This window comes from Ictidomys tridecemlineatus, chromosome 2 (genome assembly GCF_052094955.1).
Source record: "Ictidomys tridecemlineatus isolate mIctTri1 chromosome 2, mIctTri1.hap1, whole genome shotgun sequence".
NCBI classification, from domain to species: Eukaryota; Metazoa; Chordata; class Mammalia; order Rodentia; family Sciuridae; genus Ictidomys; species Ictidomys tridecemlineatus.
This window is the reverse complement of record NC_135478.1, coordinates 106,654,512-106,679,397: the sequence shown is the minus strand read 5'-3', so window position 1 is coordinate 106,679,397 and position 24,886 is coordinate 106,654,512. Positions and strand designations below refer to the sequence as shown.

Sequence of the window (24,886 nt, the reverse complement as noted above, 5' to 3'; positions counted from 1 at the left end):
TCCGATCGGGGACAGCATTCCACCCTGGTTTTTGGAGCAGTGGCCGCCACTACCCAGCAGTCTACATGTTTGGTTATTCCAAGGAAAGTTGAAGGTGGCCATGACGGGCAAGGGACTAAACATGCGTGAGCTTCCTTGGAACAACTGGGTTACTCTGAATGACCACCACCTGCTCCCAACTGTACTGCCCACCCTCCTCCCCGCTAGGAGCTGCTGTCACTGCGCCTGCCTCTGCACAGCTGTGCTCCAGGCCACGGTCTCTCACAGCCTTCAAGGATGCCTCTGCCTGCATCTCCTTGGGAAGCCACTGAAGGATGAGGCCATCCCCCAGCAGGCCTGGGGCCTCATGGGAGGGCAAAGCAACGAGCTGGCTATCCTCTCCAGACCCTCTCTTTGTCCCTGGATGCTGGAGTCACTCAGACACTCTTTACTGGGACAGCAGGTGGCCAGCACATCCCACAGCAGCACCACTGTGAACGGATCCTCTCGATACTCATCAGGGAAACAGCTGCCTCCCCACTTCTGCTACGCAGAGCTCTAGGCAGCCTGCTCCAGCTCTCTCCTGGTCTCCACAGCACCAGCCACTCACATGCATGTGTGTCCTGCTGGACCAAAGGCTCCAGGGAGAGAGCAAGGTGACTAAAAGCAAGAGCGCATCTTGCTGCCTAGAAAAGGTACTCAGAGGGCTACTTTGACCAGGAAAGAAAAGGGGTTTCTCGGTGCAATGGTTTGCAAACAAATATAATTTCAGAAGTCTGAGGGGGATGACACATTATTTAATAATTCATAAATATTTCCTCTGAATTGCTCCAAACAGGCTGTTAAGCAAATGAATCCCCAGGACTAACTCATGGTTCACAGGACTCCAAATGCCCAGCCAGGAGAACACAACCCAGCAAGCCCCACCCTGGCCTGTACTCCAGGCCAAGAGGCTCTCCTGCAGCTCAGCGGGGCCTGCGAGCAGCCACAGCAGCGCACCTTTTACCAGCTTCCCGTCCGCAGCGCTCTTACTGGACGAAGCTTCCTTCTTCCCGCCTGAGCTTCGACCCCCTGCCTCGCCTGTGTCCTCGGGCACGCCAACATCCCCAGTCTCGCCTGGCTTTTCAGGAGCGGATTCTGCAGGGGCCTCTTCTGGGGCTGCCACAGCCTGGGGAGAGTGACATCACCACACACCATTACATGGAAATCACATGACATCTGTCAGAACGTGAGGGACATCACAGTCACATTTTTAGATTTCAAATTTGTACTCGATACTTTCTGACACAGTAGGCTGAAGAGGAGTGGAAGGAGCTCCCCCAGTGCACGTGGCAGGGTGCTGCTCTGCCTCGTGGACTGGGCAGTGGCACCTGTCCTGTCAGAACCCCATTTTCCCCAGGGCCTGCTGGGAAGCCAGCGTTCTTTCTTGTGAGCAACCTGAGATAAAGGCTGAGAGGAATCTGCAGAAGGCAGGAGGACAGCAAGGCAGTGAGGACGACAGCAGGGGGCTCTGTGAGGAGGGCGGGCCACATGAGCCCTGTGCTCGCTCTGGGCAGGCGGTTCCGTTTCATAGGCTCACGTGCAAGCCACGCAGCTCAAATGCACGTGCACACTTCAAACTGAGCAGACAGGAGTAGCACCACCCAAGGTCACAGGCCGAGGAGGAAGCAGAGGCTTTTGTTTGGCATGTGTTGGACACAAGCCCATGGAGAGCTGAGTGGTGGCTGCACAGGAGACACACAGCTGACCAGCACGGGCTGCCACACTGGACAGCGAGCACGTAGGCAGCGACTTCTGCAGCCCCACGCGGGCTTCACGCCCTTGCCACTCGGGACACGCACCTGTGTGCCTTCACTGCCTTCTTTCTGGAGGAAGAACTGCTTCTTAAACTCATAGTAGGCATTGTACTGGTGCCACGGCTGCAGGAACTCGAATCTGTGAAGAGAACAAACACAGGCCACTCAACACACCGCAGCAGCCTCTCTGAGAACCTGTGTGAGTTGCGGCCTCCTGCTGCTGGACGCAACCAACTCCCATGGGCATCCCACCCATGCCGCACACGAAGGAGCCCACAGCACAGGCACTGCCACGCGGGGCATCGCTCAGGTTCCACCACTGGGGGCCAAGGGACGAGACTGGATTTTATGGAAAGGTTCCTGTCTAGACCCCAGGGCAGGCCCCCAGCAGAGGGAACCCAGCCTTTCACCTCAGGTGGCATAGACATTTCACTCACTATAAGTAACTCTCAGTAATTTGACAAGCCAAGAAAAAGAGTCTATCCAAAGACACTGAGCCAAGAAAACGGGAAACTACATGGCTGGATTTTTAAAAGACCTAAATGAAAACCCTAAATCCCATGCAGTGAATTTGCTTAGAATTCCTTTCTTTTCTGATGCCGAGGATGGAAGCCAGGTCTCGGGCATGCTAGGCCAGAGTTCCATCAATGAGCTGCAGCCCGATGCTTAAAACTGTACCTCTCACCTCTGGTCATTCTTGGCACGAACGCTGGTCTCAAATTTAAGGCCATTCCTAGCGACGTACTCCGCCAGCTTGTCAATCACAGGCTGAATGTCGGGGGGTGGGGGGATGATGGCGGCCACGGGAGCAAGTGCACTGTGGAGAAAGGCCCGGTAAGTCTCACACTCCCCAGTGGCTGCACTGGGCCAGTACTGGTGGCTGAAGGTCCTCTTGGTCTGGGTCTCGCAAGAGGCGCAATAAATACAGGTGTTACAGAGAATACACGCCGGGGGCCCTTGCTCTGAAGATGCTGTGTTCTCTAACCAACAAAGCCAGCGCTCTCACACTGCGACCAAGGTACCATGGCCTATAGCGACAAGGAGCCTCACTGGGGAGCCAGACACAGAGCGACAGAAATAGGTTTCATTTTCTTCTTCTTTTTTTTTTTTTAAATATCTTTATTTGTGTTTATTTTTTTATGTGGTGCTGAGGACTGAACCCAGGGCCTCACACATAATGGGCAAGCACTCTGCCACTGAGCCACAACTCAGCCCCTCATTTTCTTCTTAATTAAGGCTTCCCTTCGACAAGGAGCTAACTCTAGCAACAACCAAGAGTACATCACATGCTGCCTTTTTGTTGCTAGCACAACTCAACCTTTCACCTCCCACTCGACCTCCTCAAGAGGACAGGCCACTCTGCAGAAATATGTAGGTGCTGCCTGGAGCCCACGCACCCTTACTAGGGGGCCTCCCTAGAAAGCCACAGTACCATGGCTTGCGAGGGCCTCAGGGTGTGCCCCTGGGCCGCATCACCAACCTCTTGAACCTGCACAGTCTGCAAATAGTTGCCGCTCCCAGAGGGTTAGGGTTAGGATTACAGCGCCAGGCGCAGGGCAGACTCTGAGTAAGGGGTGGGTGGGATGCTGTACAAGCCACGAGTGCCTGTAGTCAGCCTTCACCATGAGGCACCTTCTTAAACTCTGAGACAGGGCTAGCTTGGAACTTGGATCCTCTCACCTCAGCTTCTAAATCACTGAGATGACAGGCAAGCAGCACCACACTCAGCTTTTTAAGAATTTTTATGTCACGGTATCTTCAACTTTGCAACTTTGGGATCTGAGTAATAACTATTCAAATCCAGAGGCTCAATCCAGACCAGGGCCCAAACTGAGAACAGGGTGGGAGGTGCGTGTACCTTGTGGTGGTGGAGGAGGAGGTGCCGCTGCTCGCTTCAGTTGTGGTTGGGGGAGGTGGTGGTGTGGTCCCAGGAGGCGGCGGGGCAGCTGTCGTCACACTGGGAGAGCTGGACACGGTCACCCCAGCAGGAAGGGTGCTATAGTAAGTGGCCACGTCGATCCCTGGAGGGGGTGGTGCCAGGCAGTAGGTTCCGTCGGGCAACATGTAGTAGCTGTAGTACATGGCAGCCACGGGTGCTGCAAAGATGCGTGGGGTGAGGCTGGGAGGGGGGGCCAGGAGCACCCTCTGCCCCTCCTCCCACAGCACTGGCCAGATGATAGCAGACCCCGGCCATCAGGGGAAGGTGAGCAGGCATGAGGTCGCCCCAGCTGCGCACTGTGCAGCCCAGGAAAAGTTCCCGCTGGCAGCAACTGGTGGCCTTTCCTAGGGGCCTGCCCAGTTGGCCTGCCCTGCTCTGACGCCAACTCCACATTCTCGGGAGCGTCTTAACTGTTCACACTGGAAACAGTCCTGTCTGCAAGCTGACACCTCCATCACCCCTGCACCCTGTGATGGGGCACTGCCATTCATTCAGGTCCAACGGCCCTGGGACTGCTTCTGGGCTTCCCTAACATCCACAGACGCACAAAAGCTTCCTCCGCACAAAGGCTCACACCCATGGGACTGTAGGCCATTATGGTAGCCATGAAGAGCCCTGCAGGCTAAACTACCTAATTTTAGAAAATATTCAAAACCAGCACAAACCACAGAAGATTCAATGATATAGCTGAGAATTTAGTCCTAATCCTATAGCACATAAAAAAAGGTTCTCTATATACAGGTTTAATTTCTCCTTCATTAGAAGATGGCATACAGATTTCTTCCAATGAAGTGATTTTGATTTTCACTTTAAATAGCAACATGGTAAGACAAGTCCGCAGAGCTGCCACACTGCAGAGGGGTATTCAAGTTCCCAGTCAGGAGCAAAGCCTTTCCACCCCAGGCAGACAAGATGATGCCCCCAGGGCACTCTCTCCCCTGCAGGCTTGGCCCCCGCCAGCACCCAGGCTCTGCTCCTTCCCTCCACCTTGGCACAAGCACAGTGCCTGTCTGCTCTGAAGCACCCCGGTACTACCAACAGCTCCCAACCATGAAGGACTCACTTTTTATTAAGTAGACACAAACGAACTCCAAAATGTCCCTCTCTGGCTCAGTGCTACACACCAACCGCTGTACCCAAGAAAGGCACTATCTAAAATTTCAGAATAGGGTGTGTGGTCTCAACGAGCAAGTCACACCAATGCCACACAGCAGCATTTGCGTCATCTCTGGAGACAGCAGAACAGACAAGACCACATGAACAAGGAAGGGCTGGTGGCGCCTAGGCACTGTTCTGTGGGCACCTGTGAGGGCAGAGACCTTGTCTCTACCATCTCTGAAGCCCTAGCTCTAAGCACACAGCATGTGTCGGTGATACATGGTTCAAACACTGTCAAAGCTAAGCAGGCATTTGAGAACCTGCCTCTGCCTCCCACCCTGGGCAGAGTCACCCTAGGGGAAGCAGGGAGTCCTCCAGCACAGGCACCCTGAGCAAGGAGGGCGAGTCAGATGCTCCTGCTAGATCCCAGGCCTTGCTCATCTTGGGGGAAGGATGAAACGCGTTGTTCTGTCCTGGCTAGTCTCCAGCTAAAGCCCAGGTGTGTTTTCAACTGTAGCCACAAGTAAGACCCCTGAAGCCCAAGGGCAAATAGTGGCTGGGACTTAGCTCCCAGGAGGCAGAGTCACGAGCTCTAGCCTGCTGCACTCCTCCATGGCAAAGTGAGTACTGTGCTTCAAACCAAGCACCACACCTTGAGAACCACCACGCCATCAGTCTGCGTGAGCTTCCGGAACCTCACAGTGTGCCAACTGAGCAAGGCATTAAACATAGCAATGCTCATGACGAGGCAGGCTCGTGTGACTCAGAGACCCACCCACCTCAGTCCTCTGAAGGTGCAGTGAAGACTGCACACAGCTTAGACAGTGCAGCAGGCCTGCAGAAGGGTGAGGGCTGTTTAGGGGAGCACTCGGGATGGACCCCAGGCTGCGTACTTCTAAGAGAAACCCCAGGCCTGATCCCCACGCTAAAGCCTGCCTAGGACACCTGCAACCCTGACAGAGACTCACACAGAGGAGGGGCAGTCCACGCCACCCGCAACTTCTCACCCACACCCTTCGGCTCTCCCCAGCAGCACTGTAACCACCTGCTGTGAAGGTGGGCAGGACGTGCACCGGGAGAGGGTGGCAGTGGGGAGGCAGCAGGGCACAGCCCACTGTAATGTGACACTTTCTTCACACCACCCTGGGTGCTGCTCCCCAGTTCTCAATTCACAGACTGTGAGTAACTGGAAGGTTTTAGGGAGGTGGAATGGTTGGAGCCCTGAGTGCCCTCCCTAGAGGCCTGGCCCTGCCCTGGCGCCCTGCCCCAGGTTGCCCTGTTTCCTCCGTCCTTGGTACAGGGCCAACAGGTATTCTTTCCAGACGCCTCTGTACACACCCTGTGGTGGTTGGGCACGTCCTGCCCGGAGTGGAGACGAGGAGACCTCAGCAGTGTGCATGCTCTGTACACAGCCTGGCTGGCTCAAAGTGTTGCTCCAGGCACACTGGAATGATGTTCCCTGCAGACCAGCAGCGAATGAGGTGTGGCCCTTGTTCCAGAGGCTTCCTGGCCATGGCCTGCAGCAACAGGGCTGCTCACAAGCCCCTCCCTAGCCACCAGCTGAGCTAGGGCCCAGGGTCCCCCCCAGACAGTCTCCAGAGTGACACCACAGCTTGAGAGGTGCTGGGCCAGACCAAGGAAAGAACAAACCTCGGATCCACAACTGAGGTCTGTTGCCTCACACTGTTACCCAGGCCTAGAACTGCAGGGCTCTCCCTCTACAGCCTCCCAAGTGCTGGGACCACAGGTAAGGCCAAACTAGGCTGCTTCATGAGAACTGCAAAAACCTACTCCAATGGACCCAAGAGAGAAATTCCAGCAAGTGCCGTATTTCCTAAAGGAAGCACAGTGAGAGGAACAAGCTGCTCAAAGCACAGTGCACACAGGAGTGCTCGTCCCATGTCTTCCCTAGGCGAGGCCAGAGAAGCCTGCCCCATGACCTCCCAATGCCCCTTGATGGGCTTTTTGCAAAAACTCTGAGCTCAGCCTCTGAGTTCTAAGGAGGAAAACATCTTTCACTAGTGAACAGGCACCAGAAAGGCAGCACTACATAGCTGCTCACGTGGCACCATTGAGCATATCTCCTTGGAGGCAGCAGACATGTGGCAGCTCACTGCCCACCCCCAGGAACCCACAGCTGTGCATGGTGCTCTGACCCACCCGAAGCCTGTCCCTGTCTCCTGCCTCTCAGCCTCCTTTCCCAGATCTGAATCATCTGTTCATACATGTTCCGAGCATCTTGAGTTCAATGGCTTTAAATGCCACATTCTCTGTGACTGCGAAATCCATCTCCAGCTGGAGGGCCTTGGTGTGTGGCCACCCACTTGGCACTCCTACCTGTCTCGGGTTTGTCTCCACACCCTCTCCCGCAGCTCCTGCCCAGAAATGCCATGCATCCACTTAACCTGGGCTCCATGATTTCATAGACCCAAGGCTGATGCCCCCACCTTCAGCTCCGCCCTCCTACTGCACAGCCCAGAGCTGACGGAGGTGGGTCACTCCTCGGCCACGGTTTCCTTTCAATTACAGTAAGCCTGTTCCTCATCTGGGTGGCCCTCTCATGCAGTCCTATCTTCCTTCTCTGTCCCCTGACCCCCAACTCCTCTCAGGCTTCCCTGAGAACCACCTCGCCAGCTTGCTCTGGACTTTATGTTTTTAATATTTATATTTTAATTATAGGTGGAGACAATAACTTTATTTTACGTGGTGCTGAGGCTCAAACCCAGTACCTCAGGCATGCCCTGCCTCTGAGCCCCAGCTCCATGCTTTGGACTTCTTTAGGCGGCCTCTGGTCACAGAGGGACTGCCTGACCTACTGTAACTACCTGCTCCACTGTGGTCAGTCTCACAGCAGTCCCTTTTCTGCAGGGACACATGCCAGGACCCCAGGGACGCCTGACACTACAGACAGTGCCAAACTCTATGTGGACTCTTCATTCTGTACATGCACATCCCCGACAGAGCTCGACTTGTAAAGCAGGCGCAGCGGGAGATTAACGCAGAAATCCAGAGTGAGACAGAGACCCCAACACTGCGCTGCAGGGGAGGCTCTAACCAGCCCTCTCACTCACTGCACCATGCTGCATGTGCTCAGCATTCTTGGGGTGTGAGAGGATGCAGCCTGTGAGGAGAGGTAAGCGAGGCATCAGGACGCAGCATTAGACCACCTCCTAAGAGTTGTCTGCACACAGGATCTGTGACACCATTACAGAGATCTGGTAACCTAGGCGGCTGTCAAGTCACTGTCGGGAGGGTAGCACTGGACACAATGGGCAAAGGGGCTCACGTCCTTGGTGGGAAGCAGAGGAAGGGCCATGGTTTCATCTTACAATGCAGAATGGTGTGCTACTTAAAACACAGGGATTATTTCTGGAATTTTCCATTAAAGGTTTTTGGACCTTGTGTCCCAGAGAAAGTAAAAATGAGAAAAAAGTGGGGACCACTGCGTGTTCATCTGTGTCATCTGTCTGTGTTCTCTGTGGTGTCAGCTCCTCGATGGGAGGAGTTGTGCCCGTGCACTCCTGGCATGGTACCCATACTGCAAACTTGTTCAGTAGAGCACAAGTGGCAAGGGAGAGAATCAGAATGGCAGGCTTCTCAGCAGAGGCAAAGCTACTAGGAGATGGTGCACAGAACAGTCCAGAATCTGAGGGCACATAATTTCCATCCCACAATTCTAGGGCCATCTCACATCTGTCCAGTGAAGATAGGATTAAGGCATCTAGGCTACCTGAAGATAAGGTGTCTTCCACATACCCTTTGCTGGCAGTTACTGAGGACACACTCTGGCAAAGCACAGGAACAAACAACAAGAAACAAACAAAGAGACCAACACAGACACAGAGCAACACGGGGCTGGGGCAGGAGGAGCACAAGTTCAAAGCCAGCCTCAGAAACTTAGCGAGACCTAAACACTTGCAGGTGGCCAGCAATCTGGGCATGCTTAGGGACATCAGAGCCCACAGCACCTGCAGAGGGGCTGCTGACCCAGCAGCAGTGGAGACAGGGCCACGGCCTCACACAGACCAGTGAGGAGCAGGATGGATGGGCTGCTCCCACATTTTTCTCTTTTGAATTCTGATCACAAATATACCAGAGCCACACAATAACCAAAAGAGAAAACAGACAGGAGGCATGTGAATTCTGGGTGTGGACGGCCTGGGGGCAGCATGTACCCCACCTGTCCCTGTGGACCCAGAGGAAGACAGGGAGCCTCACAAAGGTGAGGGAGGGAGCAGGGAGCCTCCCAACAGAAGCTCAGAGAAAACACAGTGGGAACTGCGTGGAGAGACCATCAGTGGGCGGTCAGTGGGTGGTGTGTGCCAGACACTCTTAACAAGCTCCTGCTCTCCGACTTCCAAAGTACAGACATGCAGTAGTGTGGTTAAGTAAAAATCTGAAGTGTCCTTATAATCCAAGGATGATGAGCATCTTATCTTATTTATCACATCTTTGGGTTCAGGACAGAGAGCCAGAGAAAACATTTACTCATGCTCCTTTTTAGGGGGTGACTTTGGGCTTATTTGTCCCTCTCTCCCTCTGGCCAGCCAGTATCCACCAAGCAAGGTCTTGTTAGCTGCCTGGGACCCTGGGACCCTGGACCCAATGCATACAGCTGACAAGGTTGAGTCAACACAACAAACTCAGATGCTCATGGTGTGTGATTAGAGGAAGAGTTGGCAGAAGGACTCAAGGTGTCATGGCCAACTAAAAACATGCCAGGGCTGGGGGTGAGAGCTGCAGGCAGATGAGGGGCCAGTGTAAAGGCCCTGAGGTCAGGGCTTCCTTAGCACACTATTAAGCATCGAAAGGGAAAGGGTCACAGGGGCAGTGAGGTAGAGTGGGAGGGGAGTTTCAACAGCCGTGGAGGGCCAGCTGGCCACAGGAGGGCCTCTGGTGGAACACACAGAGGGCTTCCAGGAGTACTGACGAGACAGCATTTACTCTCAAAAGCACAGTGCGCTGGCTGTCAGAGGAGGGCAGCACAGGAGAGAGCTACAGCAGGCCAGGCAGACAGCAGCTGAGGCCCTGAGCATGGGTCCAAAGATAAGCAGCTGGACCGTATGGAGGGTCGAGGTAGGAAGACTCTGGGCCACCTGCACTTTGGCCTGGACAGCTGTTTCCTAAAATGGGAAAAAGTAGGGAGTCTGGGATCCTGCTTTGAGCACTCCAACTTTAAGATGCCCATAACACATCCAAGAAGCAATCACAAGAAGGAGTGGGTGGTCAGGACTGGGGATGGAGACTGGTATTGATGAGATGCAGAGTTATTTACCAAAAAGAGAAACCATTACTACAAAAGACAGATTCTTACCAAAACAGATTTCAGATAAAACTTTAAAGTCTGTTGGGCCATTGTGTAAAAAGAAGTAAATAAGTGACACCGTTGTCACCTTGGCCCTGCACAAGGCCTTCAGGTCAGCTGCCCATGCTGGTGGCAGGCCCTGGGCCTCGCCCTCAGGAGGCCCCTGGGGCCAAGTGGTGCTTGGCTGTCTGCATCTGCATCAGTGTGGAGGACACAGTAGGGGCTGGCAGACATAGACAGCAAATCCTTTTGATTTGTGTACCAAGAGGTAAAACAGAGGATGTTATGTAGGAACTTAAATAACAAAAAAAACACATTATCCATTTTTCGATGAAACAGAAAATGTGATAAAAAAAGTCACTGATTACAGGGTTTCTGTTAACACAGGTTACTGGCGAGAAGAATGACTTCAGAGATGACAGCTTACTTCACTGGGGTCAGAGCTAGTGTCCTTCTCATCCGAATGAAACAGAGTGAGCTGTGGAACTTGCTGATTCCCAGGAGCCCAACAAAGCGGAAGGTAGAGGGTAGACGGAGCGGACGTGCAGCTGTAGCCATCCATCCTGGATGCTGAACTGCACACTGTGCTTCTACTGAACCTGAAGCCAGAACCTTCCTTCTTCCCATACACTGCAGGTTTCCTGACACCAGGTCTTGCTAAGCTGCCCAGGCTAGCCTCAAACTCATGGTCTTCCTACATCAGCCTCCTAAGTGGCCAGGATGTGTGTGCCACCATGCCTGGCCTCACTGCATTTTTTAAAAAAAAATAATATTTCAGATGTTGATGAATCTGTATTTATGTGCCTCACACATGCTAGACAAGTGCTCTACCACTGAGTCACAACCTCAGCTCTGCAGAATGTTTTTTTTTTTAAAGAGAGAGAGAGAGAGAGAGAGAGAGAGAGAGAGAGAGAGAGAGAGAATTTTTAAATATTTATTTTTCAGTTTTCGGTGGACACATCTTTTTATTTTTATGTGGTGCTGAGGATGGAACCCAGCGCCCCACGCATGCCAGGCAAGCGCGTTACCGTTTGAGCCACATTCCCAGCCCTTTGCAGTTTGTTTTTAAAAGCAAGCTAGTCAATCTTTAAAAAACAAATGCCAAATGACTCCTTTGATATAAAGGGAGTAACCAAGGACAGGGTAGGGACGAAGAGCTGGAGAAGAAGATTAACATTAAACAGGGATGAGAGGTGGGAGGGAAAGGGAGCGAGAAGGGAAAGTGCATGGAAATGGAAGGTGATCCTCAGGGATATACAAAATTACATATAAGAGGAAAGGAGGGGTAAGACAAGATAATACAAGTGGAAGAAATGATTTACAGTAGAGGGGGTAGAGAGAGAACAGGGGAGGGGAGGGGAGGGGGGATAGTAGAGAATAGGATAGACAGCAGAATACATCAGTCACTAGGATGGCAATATGTAAATCAATGGAAGGGTAACTGATGTGATACAACAATCTGTATATGGGGTAAAATTGGGAGTTCATAACCCACTTGAATCAAACTGTGAAATATGATATATTAAGAACTATGTAATGTTTTGAATGACCAACAATAAAAAAATAAAATAAAATAAAATAAAATAAAAAAGCAAGTTTTTCTAAAAAGCTGGCTGAAATGCTCTTCAACTGGGTCTCGGAAATCTTAAAAGTATTTCTGAAAGTATAGAGAAAGTCAGGGAGTAAAAAATCTCTCCTGGATCCCACAATGACCTTGATTCCCCATTCCCTTCTGTTCTCTGGCCACGCGTGGTCACAACCCAGGCAAGCGTGCTGGGCCCGGGGTAGGGCTCTCGCCCTGCAGCTATGTCCCTATCATACATAGGTAGAACTCTACAATGCCACCTTTTTTGTTTTTGGTACCAGGGACTGAACTGAGAGGCACTTGACCACTGAGCCACATCCCCAGCTCTATTTTGTATCTTATTTAGAGACGGGGGTCTTACTGTGTTGCTTAGCACCTTGCTGTTTCTGAGGATGATTTTGAACTCATGATCTTTCTGTATCAGCCTCCAGAGCCACTGGGATTACAGGCGTGAGCCACTGTGCCTGGCACAATGCCACCTTTTGATAGTAGGAGCCTGTCTCCATCATGACAGGATGGTCACCCATGGCCTGCCAATGTTCTCCCATGCCACAGGGCACCCAAGAAGATGAGAGCTAACTGGCAACCACACCTTTTCTGCTTTGTTGGAGCTTCCAGATAAGCCGGTGTCTTTAAAAACGTCCCATACGAAGGGAGGCTTGCTTTGACACTCGAGGCTCAGCAGGAAGCCTGAAGGACTTCTGCAGGCTGTGAGAACGGTGCCCTTGTAAAGCTGTGAATCTTAATACATGCCCCACCCCCTTCTGGGGCAGGGTCTCACTGTGCTGCCCAAGCTGGCCTTGAGGCCTGGGCTCAAACCATCCTCCTGCCTTGGCCACTAAGAGAAGCCAGGGCACAGCACTTGCTGCTCATCCAGCAGGGATAAACAGATGTGGAATCCCAGCTGGACATGCTTAAAAGCTTGCATTTTTCTTGGCAAATCTTGCTCCACACCAGGGTAGGGTGTAAGTGGCAGTCTTGGGGGCAGCAGTGCACAGGTGCCTGGAACTGGGCCCTGCCTGGGAGGAATCTTGCTCGAGGACGACAGAGCAGAGGCACTCTTCTGAGGCAAGGCAGGGTCCAAGAGAAGAGCCCCTCCCTGTCAGAACACAAGGCCTGCAGGGGCAGCTCTGCACGCCACACTGAGAGCAGAGAAGGCAGCCAGGGGAAACCACCAGAACCAGTTCTGAGCTGCAGATGGGTCTGTGATGATACCAAGCTGGGGCCAGCGGGGCTCCTTACTGCTGTCTACAGCCCACAAGTATAGGTGAATGGTTTTTAATACTTATTTTTTAGTTGTAGTTGGTCACGATACCTCTATTTATGTATTTTTAAATGTGGAGCTGAGGATTGAACCCAGGGCCTCGCACTTGCTAGGCGAGTGCTCTACTGGGTGGTCTTATTTTTGTTTTTTAAATGGTTGGGAAATCAAATAAAGTAATATTTTGAAATGTAAAAATGATGTGAAATTCAAATTTGAGTGTCCATAAAAAAAAGTCTCCACTGGCACCCAAGCACCCTCACTTGTGACAGCCAGTGGCTGCCTTCAGCCAGAGAGGTAGGCAACTGTGGCAGAACAGAGGCCTGAGAGGCCACCCGGAAACCAGTGGGTAAGACTTGCCAGGCTCACACCAGCACCATGACAGGACCACGACAGGCCCAACACAGCACCAAGACAGGGCCAAGACAGGCCAAGACAACACCAAGATAGCACCAAGGCAGGACCAAGACAGGACCATGACAAGACCACGATAGGACCATCACAGAACCAACAGAACGAGAACTGCAAAGGGTAAAACAGACATGGATTAAAAAAAAAAAATCGAAAGATGAAAATAATCCACGTTGATGTCAGGGAGAAACACAGGCTAAAACGAAGAAAAACAAGGAAACGCTGAGGAAAAAGACTCCGAGGGAAGGTCTTCAGAGGACCCGAGAGAAGCCCTCTCCTGCATGAGGGCCTGGCCTGCGCCTGCATAGCACAAGCCTGGAGCAGGACAGCTGGGAGGCAGAAGGCAGGGGGCTCGCCCTCCTCCACGTAAGTCCGGGGCCACCTGTAGCCCACCCCACAGCAACTGTTTAAAAGGCTGGGAAAATCAAAAGGCAGAGAAAAACTCGAGAGCGCAGCGGCGGACATGAAGCCAGGGCGGCAAGGCCGGGGGCCCAGGCCTCTCTGGGTTTCTTGCTTAGGAAGCCTGGGAAACGGCGAACTGGGAATTCTACACCCGGACCAGCTGTCCTCTTCCTGTGTGGTCGAAGGCAGCACTTGGTCCAGGATGCAAGAATCGAACATATCTGTCCACGGGTTGCACACCCGAGACACATCAGATAGTCCACAGAGAAGGGAAAAGGCAAGTCCACCCGCCAGGAACCAAGACCAGGCCACCAGGCACCCAGCACGACAGAGGCACCTTTTTCTCAATCCCCTGAGGTGACAGTAAGATTTCTAACAGAACCTGGAGTCTGCTATGTGGGGCTGCTCTCAATGACCACAACTTCCAGTCCTGAAGCAAGGAGCTCTGACCAATCACTCACTACATTTTGCAGTGACTTGGGCATTGTCCCAGCCTGGGAAGTTGAGGGCGTGTCTTCAGAGGTAGGCGTGTCACCCATGGGGCTGAGCTATGCCCACCTGTTCCTTGGTAATCCCACCCCTTTGCCCTGTTTGGGACAGAATGTTCCATGGAAATGCCTTCTGTGTGTCCCCTTCTCTTGCTCTGCCCTTGGGAGTGGCCTTCCTAGATGTCAGTCAACCTGCCAGACAGCAGACATCAGGAGGCTAGACTCAGACCTCTGAAACCTGACCCCTGGCCTCAATGAATGGCTTCTCCCCAATAAAAGGGGTCAGCAGTGCTCTCTTGCTCTTTCAATGGACCCCTAAGGTAGGAGGAGCCGTCAGGACCCAAGACAAAGATATCGCAGTCTCTTGTCTGGTTATTTGGTGCATAGTGTTTTAGTCGTGAGAAACACCACAGAGGAAGGTATTTTTTAAGAAATAATTTCCTCTAGTTTCATAGTTACTAGTGTTGACGATAAAAACACTTGACTTAAAAAACAAAACAAAACAAAAGCCACAATGACAACCCCCTAATATTCTCTGAATCTTTCCTCTTGATCATAGGGGTCTTTCAGAACTCTTTTTTTTTTTTTTTTGGCATCAGGGGTTGAACCCAATAGTGCTAACCACTCAGCTCCAGCCCCAGCCTACTGTATTGTTTATTTTGAGATGGGGTCTCACTAAGTTGCTGAGGCTGGCTTTGTTTTGAACTTGTCATCCTCCTGCCTTGGCCTCCTGAGCTGCTGGGATTACAGTCAGAACTAAATACTTACTGTTGTACTCTACTTTCTGGTGGAACTCAAGTAAACATAAGTTTACTTCCCCTTTAACAACGTGTCTCTGAGGCCTATCTACTCCCCAGGTCAAGTGCCCCCTCCCTTGGATGTCAAGCATCCCATGCTAATGCTGCTAATGCTGCTCCCACGCGCAGTGAGTGCTGAAGGTGCTCTTCCTTTCTTATACTTCTTTTTTTTTTAATATACTTTTTTTTGTTATTGCTGTAGATGGATACAATATCTTTATTTTTTTTAGATATTTATTTTTGTTTTAGGTATAGATAGCCACAACACAATGCCTTTATTTTTTTTTTTATGTGGCACTTAGAATCGAACCCGGGTTGCACCCATGCACTCTACCACTGAGCCACAATCCCAGCCCCATAATATCTTTATTTTTATTTGTTTATTTTCATGTGGTAATGAGGATCAAACCCAGGGCCTCAAGCATGCAAGGCAAGTTCTCTACCACTGAGCCCCTGCCCTAGCCCTCTTGACTTATGAGAAAACTAGTTTTAAAAAGAAAATGCCACAAACACAAAAAAGTACATTAAAAAAAGGAGAAAAAAAATCGAGCCTAGTCACATGAAATGGACTTAAGTTTATGACTTTTTAACTTATTACACTGTATAAAAAATAGTGGACCATATTTCCGTATTATTGCCTCCTGCGTAATTAATTAAATTATAGTGAATTTTCTGCAAGGATGTATAACTGAATAATAGAAAACAACTAAGTCCCAACAAAAAATAAAAAGCTTGAAAAATAGTTCATTGTCAGAATTCACAAAAGATTTTAGTTCCACACATTTGTATTCAAAGGGCTTATAGAAAAATTCTTTTAAAGTTAAAAACAAATGCCTTTTTTTTCTGATATCCAAGAAAGTCTCTACCTGTGTAACACCTGAGTATAACCCTCGGGGATCCTAAAACACCATACAGGGTAACAGCAGACCAACCAGGTGGTGCCCAAGCCCTGCCACTCACAGCTGCAGACACAACCCGCCTGAAATTCACACTAAAACAGAACTGTAAAGAATTAACCCAGGATACTAGACTGGACTCCACATAAGCATCACATGAATTTGCAAATAAGATACTAAAAAATCTAAACAGCACAAACCGGCAAGTCAGCAGGCCTGCTGGAGGCCCGCCTTGACTCTCCCAGCTCTTCTCCACCTGATCCTGTCCTGACCACAGGTGGATATGGTCGACCCCTCTCCTGCTGTACCCTGCCCTCTCCTCAGGAGTCTGCAGTGCTGGTGGCTGTGGCCGGCTGCGACAGGCTGTGCCCAGGGAGAGCAGCAGCCTCAGGCTTTTGCGGCCACTGAAAATCCCACAATGGTGGCTTTTTTTTGGAGGGGGGGGAGGAAGGAGACTGAGGACTGAACATAGGAACGCTTGACTGCTGACCTACATCCCTAGCTCTTTGAAACTTTTTAAAATGTTGAGACAAGGTCTCACAAAGTTGCCAAGGCTGGTCTGGAACTTGCAATCCTCCTGCTTCAGCCTCTTGAGTCACTGGGGTTACAGGGGTGCGCCGGGTGCCCTGCTCACCACGCGCCCCCTCGTAGATGTGCCTTTATCTGTGTATCTGTAGACTACAGCAGAGATCCCAGGTCGGAGGCACATGCATCCTGGGTTCCGACACACCAGCGCCTTGCTTGCACATGGCCGTGGCCTCTGCCACCACAGGAGATCTGTCAACCTCTTCTTTCCTAGCTTCCCTGACAGCTGGGAAAATGATGTCCCTGCAAGCCCCTCTGCATTTCTGTTTAATCTCTGAAGATGGCTGAACTCATTTAACAACCTAGAAACCTACTTTCCCCTGACACCTGGCACTGCAGCAGGGGCTGGGCTCGGGCCAGCAGAAGAGCTATAGGGAAGGTGTCAGGCATGCTGTTGTCTGTGAGGATGTGTGTGCCCCACCCCCCACCAGTTTCCCATCCCCACTGGCTGATACAGTGCTGACCACTGCTAAATAGATGATCTTTCTCCTGCCGAATTGTCCCTACTTGCTGAAAATGTCCTAGTTTGGCCCCTTACAGATGGAAGTGACTCTGCCGGCAGACCCCCCCCAGATGAATGGGGTCTGCTTTCTCGAGCTGGTTCCTTCTCCAGGTTCCCTGGAGCTGCCCCTGGGTGCTCCCTGTCATTCCTGCTGCAGTTCCTGATGTGCTGGGCACCATCTTTCTGGCCCCCGAGGAGCTCCCGGTTGGGGTGGCTCCCCCTATAGGGGAGCAGGTGCCAGGGTGAACACGGAGTGTTTGGCCTCCTCTCAGAAGGCTGGGACTTCTGCTTTCAGGACAAGCTTTTTCTTAAGCTATTTTTTTCCAGTTAAGCTTACTATATTTATGCACTTAATTGATTAAAATTCGTGCAAACATGCAATTTGAGAAAAGAAAATTATTGTTTCTGTGACTATGAAGCTGAATGCTTTTGGAAAAATAGGTTAAAAAGCCAATTGCTTTCAAAAGTGCACTAGAGGAAAGAGAAATAACTGTCCATGCCCTGAAATAGTATGCTATCAACAGCTGCTGGCACCTGGGTTTAAGAACTGACTATTTAAAGACTTCTATGGTAATAATAGAGGTTTATGACCTGATACGGCCTATCTCCCTTTATTATGCTTTTTTTCCCCCCCAAATGTTTTCTATTCTGGTTCATCACTTTTTTGGACAGCCAGGGAATCATTTTATGAGAATAACATCAAATTCCCCCATAAACCCACCCAGGTTAACTGGAGCTTACCAACCTGGGGTCTTTAGACTGTCAGTATTGCGAGAACACAGTGAACTCACACCTCCTGTACATGGAGGCCCACAGAACTAAAGCAAGCACACACCTGGGTGCCCACTGCTCCCGGGATGGGCTGGGCCGGGCCGGCACATGCCCCATGGCACTAGCCTGTGCTTGCTTGCAGTGGCTGTGGGCTCATTTTCAAGATTTTCCATAGCTTTGCAATTTCTCTTTTCCCTAAACCCAAATACTTAGTGAACTGTTACTGTGTCCAGCCAGGAAACCCTCGTCTTCAGTGGGGTCAACCTGCTGTTCAAGGTGTGGCCCTCCCAGAAGGCAAGCTCACCTGTCCTACTCCTGACATGCCTACTTATGGGTTCAGACCCTCACTCCCACCATCATCAGTCACAGTGAGATGCTTTCAGTGGTCTGCCTGTGCTCACAGGCCTGCTCGTGGGTGTGTGTGACAACTGTCTGAGCACAGAGGTCCACCCCAGTACTCACACAGCCATCCACTCCTACAAACCAGAGGTGCTTTGGAGCTTTTATCCCTCTTTTTCCTAAAGACACTCATTAGTAAACACTCCTGAAAACCCGTGTCCCTGTGGAAGGAGGTGAGGGGACACCCTGACCAGCAGGTCAGATGTGGTCTTCATCCTTGAAAAGCTTAGTGTCTGTGGGGGGATCCACACATGCACAGAAAGACTGACACACAACTGCTCAATGCACCTGTGTAACATACACTGAACCAGCTTAGTAAGGAAAAGACTGAGGTGGTGGTCATGATTCTGACCCCCCACAGCCTCTCTGATCCTAGTCCTTTTCATTCTAGTCCGCCAGACAATCAAGTTCATTGTTCTCTTACTAAAATGCCACCCCGACCAGTGGGCAGCTGAACTTAAGATTGTTCATGTGAATCTGCAGGGAAACCAAATAAAACACAGACACAATTTACCTTCAGGATGGCTTCCACACTCTCAGCCTCAGGATCCCCAAAAGGGAGAGCGAGAGAAAGTCATGAGAGGCTGGTGAGAGAGCACGTTGGGAAGTGCTCTTTTATTGGGGGGACTCCTGTTCTTAGAAAGTTCTACTCAAAAAAGGGCAGAAGGGGCAGGACTACAAGGGACAGGTGAGTGTAACTCAGCCCTAGGGGCACGCCCCAGAAAGAAGACCTTTGCTATCCGAGCTAGACCCCACCTAAGCCACAGTGAATGCAGTGGTTGGTCAGAATCTAAGGCGCCATGACTGGAAGGTGAGGTCATTCATTGTGGCTCCCCACACCAAAGTTACCCAAAGTTAGTAATGCTATAGACCACAGCAAAAACCAGGTGTGCGCACTAGTGTCTTGCAATCTGCCAAACTCCACACCTAGGGCCTGAAGCCACGCCTGGGGGAAGGTATGACTCAGGACCACCCCTGCCTGTTCCGCCACCCATCAAGACTGAGACCACTGACACCACTGTGCCATGGGCAGCCTGTCTCCTCATGGCTCTGCTGCACACATTGTCACAGGTTTCCCGGCAGCCACAGCTGGTGAAGCTGGCTTCCCATGGGCACCATGGGGGCAGTGCTCATAGAAATGTCTGAAGGCTCAAGCGCCACCCTCCCTGGCCTGGGCCTGTCAGAGTGGCTCTAGCACAACGAACCACTTCCACGCCCACAAAGCCACCACTGCCTTGAAGTTGGACGCAAGGCTGAGACTAGCAACATTTCTCAGTCTACTCTCCTCCAAGGTCAGAAGTAAAAACGAGATATACAGCTGGTATACCTGTAGGAACACCTGTAGGAATGTGACGACAGACGTCACCTCCCCAGCCCAAGGAGGACTTCCCATAGCTGTGGCTGCAGGACAGGCCACAGAGCCCCACTTCCACTACGGGCCGTGCCTTCCGCAAGTCACACTCCCACCGGCACACGGCTTCTCTGTTACTGGGACAGGTGGTCAGGTGCTGGGTGCAGATTCAGCCCTTTCCCGCCAGCCAGAGCCAACGGCCCTCTCTCCAGACTCCACATATCCACAGCTCTGGCCCAGGTAAGGGTCCCTCAAAAAGTGAAACTTCAGTAATTTTCATTATAGCTTTTCTAATAATTTCTCAAGTGAAAAGTCTACAAACGAAGCTCTCTTCAAAAAGCCACCTAATGCCTGTGAATGTTATCCCGCCCCTGGTACAAAGCCAGCTGTACAAGGGACAGAAAGACAATATGCTGGAGACCCCAGAGTGACAGACCTTGTGTGAAAACCCATGGGAACACAACCAGGGACAGGCTGAGGCAGAGGAAGAAGGGGAAAAGCAAAGTGTGTCCCTGGCAGGAGGATCCTTCTGGAAGCTGACCCAGCAATAGCCCCAGCAGTCATTGCCGACAGCCATTCCCAGCACGCTCTGCCTTGAGGCCCACCAGGCTCAGCTCAGGGCCTTCCTGAGGCAGCACAACGCTATTCTGGCCAGGGAGGAGGAGCTGCAGGTTCTCACACAGAGCCTTCCAGACACTGATCAGCCCACGAATCTCTGAAAGCACAACAGCAATGCACACTCCTGACGATTTGGAGAATAAAAGTGTGCAAGGAAGAAATTCAAGCTGGGTGCCATCTCTAAGGGGCAGCTGTGAGCCAGTTGGCATTTCCACGTGCTTCTCTCCTGTTGACCATCTCCAACACAGTGGGTCGGCACTGTCAGCACTAATTCAACCCTAAACTCCTTAGTGCAAGAGACTAAAACTGAAAACCAGGATTGGTGTTCCTCCCCTGGAACAACTGTGACAAGTCAGGCCTTCTCAGTAGCTCGTCACAAGACAGCAGCCTCACACACAGCTGTCAGTCAGACTGCAGGCACCCAAGCCTGACTGACTCGGCAGACACAGCTGCCCCGTCAACAACGCGCCAACAAGAGAGCTTCAGGTCCCTGAGCTACTTGACGCAAAAGCTGCAAGGGAGACAATAGTCACCAGAGATGCAGGGACTTCGACGACTCAGAGATGAGACATTTCAGAGGACAGTGAGAAACAGCACCAAGCTGGCAGAGGTGTGCAAGCACCCAGCGAAGCCAGACAGGGAGGGAAGGTAGGTGTTGTTGGGCTGCATTTACTGCAGTGGCCGCATGCCAGGGTGCTACGGCCTCCAGGTCGGCATAAGGCAGAGCCCTTGACCCACAGGGAGTCCTGATGCTGGGAACCCCAAATCAGAAGTTTTGGGAATTCTGGCAGGTTCCATTGGGATTCAGATCCCAAGTTCCAGCTCCAAGTTCTCCTAGGAAACTGGAACCAGGCCACCTCTCCCAGGTTATGACTTCCTTGGATCCTGGATAGGCAGGTGTGGTGGTGGCCTGGAAGGCTGCCACTCTCTGAAGGGACTCTCAGTGCCAGGCTGATAGTGGAGCGGAAGCAGGAGCGTGTCTGCAACTATAAACCTAGGTCAGAGCTGCATGCCCTCACAAAACTCCGGACAACTCCCTGCCCTATTCTTCCAGGTGTTCATCACTCTCATTGTATAAAAAAAGGGAGGACTTTGAATCAAGGACTGTGCACACTGCAGGATCAGGAGGCAGGAGTCAACTCCTGCAGGCCAGCCCTGGGAGCCCTGCCAGGCATTGCCTGAAGTCTGCCCAACTGGCTAATGTCCCATACTGCCATGGCTGGGCTTGGGCCACCACCTCCACCACGTGTGGGCTGCTGTGTCACACCGCAGCCACTCTCAGCCTGCTCCACCATCCTGCCCCGTGCTACAGGGCTGTGCACACACTGCACCCCGACTGTCTGTCCACTAGTGGTGGGCAGCATCCCAAATCCCCAATTCCTACTGCTGTCCTGCAGACTAGTGCAGTGACATGCAGGGGTGCCGTGGACATGCCTGGATGCTGTCCTCCACATGGGCAGACTCAAGGCAGGCCTGAAAGGGAGAGGGTGAGGGTGCCCTTGTGGCATGAACGGGGACTGTACAGAGCCTCTGCTGCTTCCAGTTGTGCAGACTTTACGTGAGGCCACATGGAGCTCAGGGCTTAAGGACAGGCCACACACAGGGTGCCTGTCAGAGACAGGCATCATGAGGACTGGGGACAGCTGCCTTCTGATGTTGACACCAGGAGCTGACGCAGGACCTAAAGCAAAATGTAGCTCTGCCACGCGAGATATGACTGCAGCACTCACAAATCTTGATTTGACTTGACTTGATCACTTAAGGAAATTGCTTGATTCTTGAATATCAGAAGTTTTCTGGGAACATGTGCACAAAGTTCAGGGAAATGACTGATTTTTATACCTGTGAATGTGGAGTTAGCACAGTGAAATGGCACATCAGCAATCCAGAGCTGAGAGGAAGGTGCGAGAGGGCAGTGCCTGTGCACCGCCAGAGCTGGCTCAGATAAACACGAGTGTGCGTTTCAGAACCCGGCAGGCTGACCCAGTGTCACTTCCCAGGTGTACTCAGCACACGGGCCTGCAGGAGGCACTGGGCAGGCCAATTCCTCTCTGCTGCACGTCCTCAGGCCCCCTCAGCCTTGGAACAGATTAACTACCCCAAGACTTGGCACAGAGACCAGGGCCAAAACACTCAAATGACCTCTGAATCAATAATCTCCAAATAATTAAAAAGACGAAGGCAATCAGCAAGAACCAGAAGAAAGCAATGTAGGGCTGGAGTACAGCCCAGTGGTGAGGCACTGGCCTCGAATGCATGCGGTCCTGGGTTCCATCCCCAGCACCAGGAAATAAGGAAAGGAAAAAGAAAAGAGAGGAGGAAGACCGGCTGGCTATTCTGTGATGTGCTGTGCTGTGCTGTGTGATGACAAAGCTGGCTCCCTGTGCCATCAGGCTTCTGGTGCACAACTCAACCAACCTCAGTTTGAAAATATTCAGGGAAAACAACATTGTGTCTGCACTGAAAACTGCAAAACTTTTTCTCCTCATTACTTCCTGTATAATACAGTGTAACAACTGCTGACCCAGCACCTGTGTTGTTAGGTTTCCTAAGTCCTCTGCAGATGGTCATAAAGTCTGCAGAAGGGACTTGAGCATGCTTGGATTCTGGTGACTGCCAGGGTCCTGAGCCCCATACTCTGCAGGTATGCTGCAGGATGACCATCCATACTACCTTACGCCATGTCTTGTTAAAGAAAGCAACCATGGCAGACAACCTGCCTCCCACTCTTAACAAAATTATATGTCCACCCAATCCTGGCTGTCAGTGCCAACAGTCTCATGACACCATCCACAGGGCAGGTAACACTATGTCCACCCAGCACCTGCATCTGCTTCTCTTAGCAGAGATCTGACTGGGGCAGCGCTGTGCCCGACTGCAGGCCCCATTTTCTGGCTTGTGCTCTAGGTGGGAGACCATGGGACACTGCTTTAGTCAATTAAGGGGCACAGAAGTCACTGTGTGGCTTCTGGGAGGGATTTCAGAGGGGTAGGACAAGTTGCTGTTTTCTGTCCCTGCTGGAAACTGAGCTGCACAGTAGCAGTCTTGCCCCTCGTCAGGGCACCTCTCTCAGAGCAACACACCCCGGGTTGGACATGAGGACAATGGTTGGGGTTGGGCCTTGCAGCTGGATGCAGGTCAGAACGCACAGTGAGTACTCACAGTCTGCCGTGTACTCCACCTGGGAGGGCTGCACAGGCGCCCCGTCTGCAGCTGGGGTTGGGGCAGAGCTGTCAGCCTGTGCTTTACGGACCAGGGCTGCCAGGGGGTGATCCGGGTCCACCACCTTCAAGGGCTAGGTACAGAGAAGACACGGTTTTAGCATTTTCTGTGTTCTGAGCCACAACAAACTATCTCATTAAAAAAAAGGTTCAGCTCCACTTTTGTTACAATAGTGTGTACACCTTAGAGCAACCTCAATGCACGTGCATGCATTTGGATAGGCACACACAGAGAGAATGCTAACAATGCCCAGGGGAGGTCATACCAGGCCCCAAGTGATGCAAAACTGGGAGCATGAAGGACAGAAATGGTGGCACAGGACTCCAGAACCATAGCTCTGTAGAAGCTTCTGTGGGAGGTGGGCCTGGCAGCTACCCGTCTCTCCAGTGCTGGCACCCTCTTCGTGATCCTTGCAACCAGGTGCTATATGGCTCTGAAAACCCTGTCTTCCTTTGACCTCCTGAATGTGCAGCCATCTGTCAGAGCCCACAGACTCCAGGCAATCTTCTGCTGGGTCCTGAACCCCTCCCTGGGCACACATACAGGGGTCCTGGTGAATTGTGGCCTTGTGCTCCAGCTGGTTGTGAGTCCCAGAGGAACTGAGAGAGCATGTGGCCTCTCTCCATAATGCCCACTAAGCAAAGGAGGGTGTGTCAGGACTGAACTGCTACTCCTGGAAGTGTGAGAAGCTCACAAAAAACTTGAAATTGTCCTTCCTCAGAGAAATTTCTGATTTTTAAACCAACGTTTTTTAATTATCCAATCAAGAATGATTCCTTCCAGGGATTGGCCACACAACACAATTGCTGAAAATCATATTCCTAATCTCAGACTTCTGTGTCCTTACACTTCAGATGGGAGACAGATGCATGAATGAACCCTAAGACAGTGCTGGTGGCTTCTTTGTAAGATGAAGGAAGATTAGCTGCAGAAACATTTACTGAGAAACCGTCTATGAAGGTAACCAAGGACTTTAAGAAGCAGATCTGCAGAACACTCATAAAATCCAATCCTGCAATGAAACCTACACTACTGCTTAGTCTTCTTCAACATTCTTCTTATCCCAGGGGACAAAAGTACAAAAAAACAAAAATAATTTGCTTGTGAAATTTATGAAATAGACATGCAGAAAGCTTTGTCACCCAACTGAATACAACATCACTCGGGCAATCAAGGAAAAACACAGATGCAACACACTAGAAGTGACACACTTGATACTTCCAAACTAAACCAGCATCAATTTTATAGCTCAATAACAAGAAAGAGACCTTCATCAGCTCTTCCAGGCGGCTGCTCTTCTTGGAGGCGAAGAGAGATGGGTGTAGGTAGCTCCCATCTTCCTCATCATCCTCATCTTCATTGTCAGAGTTTGTGCCTGACTCTGAAATCAAAATCAAGATTCTGGTGTAACCATCTACATGCATCACGTTATCATAGTACACTGCACAAATAAGTACAACTAGAATGACAACAAAGACTCT

The 24,886-nt window shown here is 51.3% G+C and overlaps 1 protein-coding gene across 4 annotated transcripts in view; it reads right to left on the bottom strand.

The window, feature by feature from the left end:
* Sfswap (splicing factor SWAP) overlaps window positions 1–24,886 on the bottom strand; it is a 65,647-nt gene that overhangs the window by 26,609 nt on the left and 14,152 nt on the right. For all 4 annotated transcript variants that reach the window (XM_040292107.2, XM_005336340.5, XM_005336339.5 and 1 more), the window contains 6 exons: window positions 24,674–24,786; window positions 23,346–23,478; window positions 3,634–3,871; window positions 2,461–2,592; window positions 1,821–1,914; window positions 979–1,147 (listed from right to left, as the gene is read on the bottom strand). In XM_040292107.2, the coding sequence (XP_040148041.2) occupies window positions 979–1,147; window positions 1,821–1,914; window positions 2,461–2,592; window positions 3,634–3,871; window positions 23,346–23,478; window positions 24,674–24,786 (879 nt within the window). The remainder of the gene's footprint in view (window positions 1–978; window positions 1,148–1,820; window positions 1,915–2,460; window positions 2,593–3,633; window positions 3,872–23,345; window positions 23,479–24,673; window positions 24,787–24,886) is intronic.